Source organism: Petaurus breviceps, unplaced genomic scaffold (genome assembly GCF_028583685.1).
Source record: "Petaurus breviceps papuanus isolate PSGF00001 unplaced genomic scaffold, PetGlider_PUasm1.0 188, whole genome shotgun sequence".
NCBI classification, from domain to species: Eukaryota; Metazoa; Chordata; class Mammalia; order Diprotodontia; family Petauridae; genus Petaurus; species Petaurus breviceps.
In genome coordinates this window covers 40361932-40371547 of record NW_027185804.1, presented here as the reverse complement: position 1 = coordinate 40371547, position 9616 = coordinate 40361932, and the positions used below count along the sequence as shown (strand labels likewise).

General features: G+C 36.2%; 1 protein-coding gene across 1 annotated transcript; it reads right to left on the bottom strand.

The window, feature by feature from the left end:
* Positions 1-8187: 8187 nt before the first annotated feature.
* On the bottom strand, positions 8188-9132 carry LOC138163523 (olfactory receptor 5D18-like). The gene has a single exon (XM_069090977.1). It carries the CDS (start codon positions 9130-9132, stop codon positions 8188-8190), a length of 945 nt encoding a protein of 314 aa, XP_068947078.1.
* Between the last annotated feature and the right edge of the window lie 484 nt (positions 9133-9616).

The following is a 9616-nucleotide window of genomic DNA, read 5'->3' as shown; positions in this document are numbered from 1 at the left end:
TTCCTTCCTTCCTTCCTTCCTTCCTTCCTTCCTTCCTTCCTTCCTTCTTTCCTTCCTTTCTTTCTTTCCTTTTGTTCTCAGCTACATTGTACATTGTATAGTTCCCTGAACCTGGAGGTAGAAGGAATTGAGTTGTAATCTAGTCTTAGTTGTATGATCCTGTGAGTAACTTAGCTTTTATCTGCCTCAATTTCCTCTTCTATAAAATGGGGATAATATCATATCTCCCAGGGTTATAATGAGGACAAAATGAGATACTACTTCCTTTTATTTTTGGATGGGCAATTGGGATTAAATGATTTGCCAAAGGTCACACGGCTAGGAAATGTGTCGTGTCTGAGGCTGAATTTGAACTCAGGACCTCCTGACTCTAGGGCCAGTGCTCTATTCACTATGCCACCTAGCAGCCCTAAGATACTACTTCTAAAGCACTTTGCAAACCATAAAATGCTGTATAAATGCTATATATCTTAGTGAGGGAAATATTCCCAATAAGATAGTTGATCTTTAAGAAATTAAGTAAATATAAGATATCAGATAGAAGATAATATTAGAAGCATTACTAACAGTTGGGGGACTGGGAAAGGTCTCTGACTGAAGGTAAGAAATCAGTTTATTTTTTGAAGAAAGAGGGGGATGCTAGGAATAGAAATAAGGGAACAGAGAATTCCCTGAGGGAACAGGGGACAGCTTGTATAAAGGCAAGAAGATGTAGCTTAATGTTCAAAATAACAGTAAAAAGTGCAGTATAGCTGAATTCTAAAGTGTGTGTAGGGGATTAATGAATAAAAAGTGGAGAGGGACAGAATATGAAGAGATAGAGATACCAAAGAGGTGTTTACATTTGATTCTGCCAGTAACAGAAGTTCACTTTGCCTGAAAGATGGGAAGGTGAAGGGGAGGTGTGACATGGCCATACCAAGATTTTACTTAAGACAACAAAACAAATTAATAAAAAACCAGGTACATACACGTTGTCAGGTGAAGGAAGAATGGAGAGATTTGAGGAAGTAAGTCTAGTTAGAAGACCAATAATAGACTAGGCAAGAGGTGATGAAAATAGTAGGTATGGGATTAGAGGGAAAGGGATATATAGGAGAGATGTTAACAATGGCAGAAACCAACAGATTTCACAACATTGACTAAGTGGGATAAATGAGAATGAGATATTGAGGATGACAATGAAATTCTGAAACTATGTCACTGGGAGGATGGCGGAGTCTTTCATAATTATAGGGAAATTCAGAAATGGAGACAGAAAGTTTAGAGAAGATAATGTATTCTCTTTGGGCTACAATTGACTTGAAACACTTCTATAACATCCAATTTGAGATGCTTAAAAGTCAGTGGTACATGATTGTAGGTAAACAGAGATACCAAGACTGGCAGTGGAGATGTAGAAATCAGTTGCATGGAGATGATGGTTGCATCCATGGAACCTGATGAAGTCACAGCACTTGGATTTCTGCCATCAGTCACCATGTTTCCTACTGAAGAGAATAAGAGAAATGATTTTGAGAAGGCTTATGTTAAGGAATATGAAGGACATGGAATTTAAAAGGAAGGTAAATGTCAACAGCCTGAGTTGTTTTAAAACAGAGCAGCAAAGGCAGAAGCAGGGATGCCCTAGAAATCACAAGGTAAGGTTTCTTCTGCCACAAGTTTGCTGATTTATTGAAAGGCTTAAGAAAGCTTTATGACTTAGGTTCATTGTTTGGTGACAGGTTGCTGTTCTGGGAGAAAAAAGAGTCAACTCTTAATCAATCAATAAACAGATGTGTGCTAGTGATTACTATGTGCTATGTATTGTGCTTGACTCTGAGGAGATGATAGATATAGAGACATTTATCTCTCTCTCTCTCTCTCTCTATCTATCATCTGTTTAGATATTTCTACATATATATATATAGAATTTATAGACATCTATATCTTCACAGATATATGTATGTGTGTGTGTACTTATCCCTGTCTACAATGAGCTGATGCAAGCATTTACTATTTTCTAGGCATGTGCTAATTGCTAGAGATACAAATACAAGAAATGTCAGGAGCCCTTGCCCTCAAGGAGCTTTTATGCTAATAGGGGAAGACAATAATTGTAATTGAGTAGATAGCTAAGGAGCCGGAGTGTTTAGGGCCTGAAAATCAAATGGAGTGGTGATTATAAATGTCTCATTCCTCCCTAGCAAAAAAGGTAAGGCTAATGTTTTTGTTTTGTTTTGTTTTTTGTTTGTTTTCCACAAAATGTATCAAAAAAAGAATGTGATTATCCTGGAAGTGGGAAAAGTTCAAAAATTCCACTTTTTCAGGCTGAAACAATGTTTGATATCCTTTGCTCATATTGACTTTCCTTCCTAATTGAACTAAGTAAGGGCATTCAAAGGGCCAGCCATGTTATATTACCCCTTTTCACATGACTAATATCCCAAGACCTAATGAGTCCACAGGACATGCTTTGCTGACCAGCCTCAGGGCCACAAAGGGATTAGAGTGTTTCCACCTACAGAATCAAAATACTATTATATCATTGTTATCCATCCTGTCTGCATTGATATTAAGCAAAACACCTTTTGTTAACCTTTCATTGACTATTAGTAATTCATTTGATGCCAAATTCAGATATAAAATAACTTGGTACCAGTCTAACAATTCATTGACATAGTCTTTATGGAAATCATAGTAAAACTTACTGTTCTCAGAGACAGACTCAGGAACATGGAAAGGGGTGGAAGTTTGCAAGTGGTGGTATGGCATAGAGTTGCAGAAGGCAAGCAAGTGGTATGATAATATGAAACACAGATTCCGGGAAATTTCCTAGAAAAGAATACTATACTTAAAAGGAAATATGTCACTTTAGCTGTAAGCCAAAGATTATGCTCTTTATCTACCTAGGGGGGTGGAGAAAGATCTCTGAGAGATAATTGTGACCATTGGAATCTAAAGGGGCCATGGAGCAACCTGAAAATCACCTGAGAGAAAATTCTGATATATCCATGTCGCTGGTTTACTGTTATAAAACTTCTTTTTCCCTTAATCAAAACATCAGGAGATTGCTTTGGGAAGCACATCCTACAAAACAATAAGTTCTTATTTCCATCTCAAATTCATGTTGATTAACTTCACAAATTCTTATTAATTTACTTTGGCCCAGGAAAGAGGTGATAGGAACTTCTTTCCCAACGTATCCCTAGCCCTGCAAGTTGTGTTGTACATCTTCATGTGCAAGGACAATCACCAATCAACAAAAATCATTTATTGACCTATTTTAGGATAGTACTGTGCTGGAACATACAAAGACAGACTTGACAGGGGTGGAGGAAATCCATTTACTAATGATGGGCCATGCAAAGCTATGAAGATCCAAGATCTAATATTTAATTTCACAAAGAAAAAAGATTAGTTTGGCCAAATACTAGAGTTGTGATGAGCAATGCATCCTAGGCTGAAGTAGTTTGGGGTCAGGTTATGAAGAGATTAAAAATACCAGAAAAGCTCATATTTGATAATTCACACAATAGGGAACCACTGTAATTTAATGAGTAGGAGACTGCCAAGGTTTTCTCTGTTTCTTAGGAAAATCAGTTTGTCATCTGTATAGATAATGTTGTGGAGAAAGAACCTTGCCTCTCCCAAGTCTTCAGGCAAATTCTATTAATTTCAACTTGTAATCATGTTCCCTCTATGTCACATTATCTTAAGATCAACAGTTTCCCCTCAACTATTCTATTCTCTATTTAATCTGCCACATTTTCAAGAATTTCTTTTTCTTTTTTTTCCATATTAATTTTACATTTCTTATTATTTTTCCCCAATACAAACATAGGGACTTTGAAAAATGAAAAAGGAATAAAATAAATTTTAGAAGCATATAATTTTCATTTCAAAGTTTATATTACTTTGAAAATAATTGAATGCCTAACAAATTTAAAAATTACTAATCCTGTTTATAGATGTAATCCTGTTTTGCTTATTTATTAATGTTTAGTTCTAGTCATAGGATTCATATTAAAAATACTTATTGAAATTGCATATTATTTTCAAGACCATAAAACAACTCAAAAAGAGTGTAGTATTGCACCAAATGCGCAGTCTTTATAGCTAACAACTTTATTTTTAATTATCTTTGTATATTGTGTGATTTGGTACCTCCAAATTTTTTGAGGTTGGTTTTGTTAATCTTTTAAATTTAAATTTATTTATTTTTAGTTTTCAACTTTCATTTCCATAAGATTCAGAGTTAGAGTTTTCTCTCCCCATCTTTCCCCTACCTCCTAACCCAAATTAGCAAGCTTACTGAATAACCCTTCCCCCAATCTGTTCTTTCTTTTATCATCTCCCCTCTTATCCCCTACCCCTCTATTTTCCTTTAGTGTAAGATACCAACTTGAGTGCGTATGTTATTCCCTCCTTAAGCAAAATTCGATGAAAATGAGATTGTCCCATTCCCTTTCACCTTCCTGCTCTTCCCCTGCATTCCAACAATTTTCCCTTGACTCTTTTATACAAGGCAATTTACCCTAACCAATTACTCCCTTTCTTCTTCTCCCAATAAATTCCTCTCTCGCCTCTTAATTTTATTTTTAGATATCATCCCTTCATATCCAACAAATCCTGTGCCCTCTGTCTATGTATACATGAACATACAAATGCCCACACTCACATATATATATATATATATGTATGTATGTATACAAATATATATGTATGTATTCCCTTCAGCTATCCTCATACTGAGAAAAAACTTATGAGTTACAGTTATCATTTTCCCATGTAGAAATGTAAATAGTTAAACATTAATAAGTTTCTTATGATTTCTTTTAAATATTTACTGTCTCATACTTCCCTTGCTTCTCATATTTGAAAGGCACATTTTCTGTTCAGCTAGGGTTTTTTTCTTCAAGAATGCTTGGAAATCTTGTACTGAATTGAATGACCATATTTTCCCCTGTAGCATTATACTCAGTTTTGCTGGGTAGGTGATTCTTGGTTTTAGTCCTTGCTCCTTTGACCTCTGGAATATCATATTCCAAGTTCTTTGATCCCTTAATGTAGAAGCTTCTAGGTCTTGTGTTATCCTGATTGTGTTTCCACAATACTCAAATTATTTCTTCCTGACTGCTTGCAGTATTTTCTCCTTGAACTAGGAACTCTGGAATTTCTCTGTAATTCCTAGGAGTTTTCTTTTAGGGATCTTTTTAAAGAAACAATTGGTGAATTCTTTCAATTACTATATTGCATTCTGGTTCTAGAATATCAGGGCGATTTAGCTTGACCTTTTCTTGAAAGATGGTGTCTAGACTCTTTGTTTGATCATGGCTTTCAGGTAGTCCAGAAATTTTTAATTGATCTCTCCTGGATCAATTTTCCAGGTCAGGGTTTTTCCAATGAGATATTTCACATTGCCTTCTATTTTTTCATTTATTTCGATCTGTTTTATAATATCTTGATTTCTCATAAAGTCATTACTTCCATTTGCTCCAATCTAATTGTGAAGGAGTTCTTCTCTTCAGTGACTTTTTGAAATTCCTTTTCTATCTGGCAAATACAGCTTTTTAAAGCATTCTTATTCTTCTCATTGGCTTTTTTGGCCTATTTTGCCATTTGAGTTAGTCTATTTTTTTAAGGTGTTATTTCTTTCAATTTTTTTTTTATTGATTCTCCTTTAGCAGGCAGTTGACTCACTATTCCTGATTTTCTTGCATCTTTCTCATTTCTCTTCCCAATATTTCCTCCACTTCTCTTACTTGATTTTCAAAATTGTTCTTGAGCTCCTCCATGGCCTCACTAGTTCATATTTTTCTTGGAGGCTTTTGATGCTGTAGTTCTGACTTCTATGTATTCCTTCAGGTCCATGACTTGATTTCTTTTTTTCCCCAAATTGGCAACCAATTACTTGACTTTTGAGGTCTTTGCCATGGTAGAACTCTGCTTCCAAAATGAAAAGAGCTATATTCCAAATCGCTGGGGTTTTTGCAGCTGTCTGAGCTATTAGATGGATGCCCTCTCTATAGCCCCCAAAAGCTCTGGCTCACTGGTGACACTCCAGGTCACACACCACCCAAGAGCACGATCTGGTTACAAGCAGGTCAAAGCAAGAGTGCTTAGCCTCTAAATGGTCTCTTCTTCTCCCTACGATCTGCTGGCCAAGAGGTCTGGAAGCAGCCAGGCAGCAGTGGCTGCAGCCACCATGCCTCCTCTGCTTCTAGCAGCCGGACTGCCCTCCCCCATTTGGACAAAGTTCAACCCTGACCTTTTACTTTGTCTTTGGCATTTGTGGATTGAGAAGCCTGGAAACTGCTACAGCTGTTAGTGATTTGCTCTTGTGAAGTCTGCTCTAGCAGTGGCTGGTTTGGCTGCCTGGGGCTAAAACTGCAGCTCAGCCAGGACTGTGCCCTGCTCCCAGCTTGGTTAGATGAACCCTTGCTGCCAGGCTTCCTTCAGCTGGAGATTTGTTTCTCTCTGTAACTCTGGTGCTCCTTAGCTTTAAATTTTATTTAGAATCATTTTGTACATGTATTGGAGGAGATGGAAGCTGGAGCCATGCGGAAGTCCTGTTTCTATTCCACCATCTTGCTCTGGCCCTTGAGGTTGTTTTAATTATTAAAAAATTATTACAAAATTTAAAGAGATATTCAAGTCATTGATTTATTCTTCTTCTTTTAAGAATTATATAGGCCACATATTTATTGGGGCCTAGACATTACTCTGATAAATCGGTGTTATATGTTGTAAGGCCAATGTGATACCTGTATTCATTGTATTTCCAGGGTAAATTCACAACATACAATAAACTTTCCTCATTAATGCAAAAACAAAGTATTTATTTGTATTAAAATACAAGGAGATAATATTTAACAAAGTATTTATCATCATCATTCCAGGGAGGACATACATCTTAGGCATTCTTTTTTGTTAAGCTTCTGTACAAACAGATTTCCTTAGACTAGTTCCTCCCTTAGCCCACTCAAGCTGCTTCTCCCTTTGAGTACTGTGTGGCTCCCCTCATTGTTCTGCCTCTCACACTCTGCACTGTCTATCTCCCCAACATTCTATTTCAGTTAAAATTCCACTGGGGAAGCTCCTACCATTCTTAAATCCATGTGATCCAGGCTCCATGTAAATCAGGTCCCATGTGATTCAAGCAAGTACTACAGGCCTATTAAATGGACAGGCAAGATCTTTCTATTCCATTAACATTACATATACTCATAAATTTTGTATAAAAATGTTTTCCAAAAATATGGCAATTTTATTCCAATAAAATTTGTTTTTTATAATCAATATACAATTTTGATACTTCAAAATCTTACTTGACATTTAATAAAGATGTGTGTGTGTGTGTGTGTGTGTGTGTGTAATCTTTAATCCCAAAGTTGAATGCCTAAGGATCTTGCTCCTCTCAAGACAGTTCAAAATCCTATTGCAATGACACCCCAAAATAGAAATTTAACTTTGAATCGCATACCTCTAATCCATTTTACTGGATGCAAGCAATAGAGAAACAAAAACAGATACACACCCACACATACATATTATCACATGCCAGGACTAGAGCAAACTTAAATAGTTGATTCTGATTAGTCATTCTTCACTGTGCACAGTTATACCAGAAAGAAATCCAAATCAGGGATTGATTTTCTTACCAATATCAACATCATCATCATCATACTCATCTCAATGTGTTCTCTGAAGTTGGTTAAGATAAGCCCTATTAAATTTATTTTCAGCATTTTTCTTGTGTTGCCTCACCCTTATGATTCTTTTATATTTTTTTGCAGAATATTGAGAGATCAGAAGAATCATTGAAGAAAACAATTATCCAATTTATCAAAGCAACAGATTTACTTTAACCCCCAATTTAAGATGTTTCCCTTTCTATATGGCCTTGAAACTGGCTTTGTCTTTTGGAAAAAGTCAGAAAGGGATGCTTTTGTTGTTGCTTTTGTTGATAAGTTATTTTTTGCGGTCATTGCTCCTGTACTCGCTGTTGTTTTTCTCCCTGTGATTGTTTTTCTCATTTTACGTGTCTCTTTTTCACTTACATCCTCATGACTGACTTCTGTATGGATGTGGCTATTAATGCCAGACTACCAGATAAAATGGATATTAGGAATGAATTTGTTAGTTTAATATCATGATAAGTTCTTATGTCATTCAACAAGTACAGACATCACCCATACAAAAACTTTAGTGAGAAAATACTTTGCTATCCATTAATTTCCTGAATGTTTCCTTCACATCTTTGTTCCTGAGACTGTATATTAATGGGTTCAACATGGGAATCACCACTGTACAAAAAACAGTGCTTACTCTGATAATGAGCCATGAGCTTTTGGAACTGGGCACACAGTAGAGGCAGAAGATAGTCCCAAAAAAGATGGTAACAGCTGTCAAGTGAGAGGCACAGGTGGAGAAGGCTTTACGTCTCCCACTGGTGGAAGGCATGTTCATGACAGTTATACAGATAAAGAGATAGGAGGTAAGTATAATTATGAGTGTGCAAAAGGTATTAAAATTTGAAAGACTAAATAGAATTACCTCATTTAAGTGTTTATCAGAGAAAGAGGCAGAGAGGATGGCAGAATATTCACAGAGAATATTATTAATGATGTTGATCCCACAAAAAGACAAGATAAGGAGAGAGTAGGTGAAGACCACACAAGAAATTAGGCCCCATGAATAAGATATTGTGACCAGAAGGGCACAAAGTTTCTGGGACATAGTGACTGTATACAGTAAGGGATTGCAAATGGCTACAAATCGATCATAAGCCATCACTGCCAACATGAACATCTCTGTCACCACACAGGTGACAGCAAAGGAAAATTGCATGATGCAACCCATGAATGAGATAGTTCTGTCTTCTACAACTAGGATTTCTAAGAGTTTGGGTGTAATTATAGTGGAGTAACAAAAATCCACAAAGGACAAATGACTGAGGAAAAAGTACATAGGGGTATGGAGCTTGGGGTTGCACCTGATGATAACAATCATGCCCACATTTCCCACCATAGTCACCACATAGATGGCCAGGAACACCAGGAAGAGGGGCACTTGGAGATCTGGGTAATCAGAGAATCCTAAGAGGATGAACATGACTGTAACACTCTGATTTTGGTTAGCATTCACCATGGTTCCTTTTGTAGAGAATTTCAAAGTCATACAATCATAGCCTATCAAAGGTAAGGAAAAATAAAATCCATGGCTGTATACTTTAACACATGATTCAGAAAGAACACCCTTACAAATAACCTTATGATTTCTTTCAGTCCTTGCTTTAAGAAATTTCATTTCAAGGGAATTAATTCAAATTGAATATTTCTAAATGAATTGTAACTTATATTTGCATTCAAATAAATTGATATCTTTGCAGTATCTATCTATGTTGTCCCTTTTTTTCTGGGATTAATCCTTCCCTTATAGCTGCCATATTGATTGGCCTAATGAATGGATCAGACTTTATCACTCTTCTACACAATTTTCTTTTTCTCTCCTGCATCAAATACAAACTCCTATGCTTGGCATTTAAGTATATAACAACTTTGACTCTCGTCTATTTTTTCCACCTTAAACGTACATTATTTCTCTTCTCGTCCTTCGTTGTTTAATCACAATG

Coding starts and splice junctions, on each gene's coding strand:
- LOC138163523 (XM_069090977.1), bottom strand. CDS start 9,132: ATGGTGAATGCTAACCAAAATCAGAGTGTTACAGTCATGTTCATCCTC.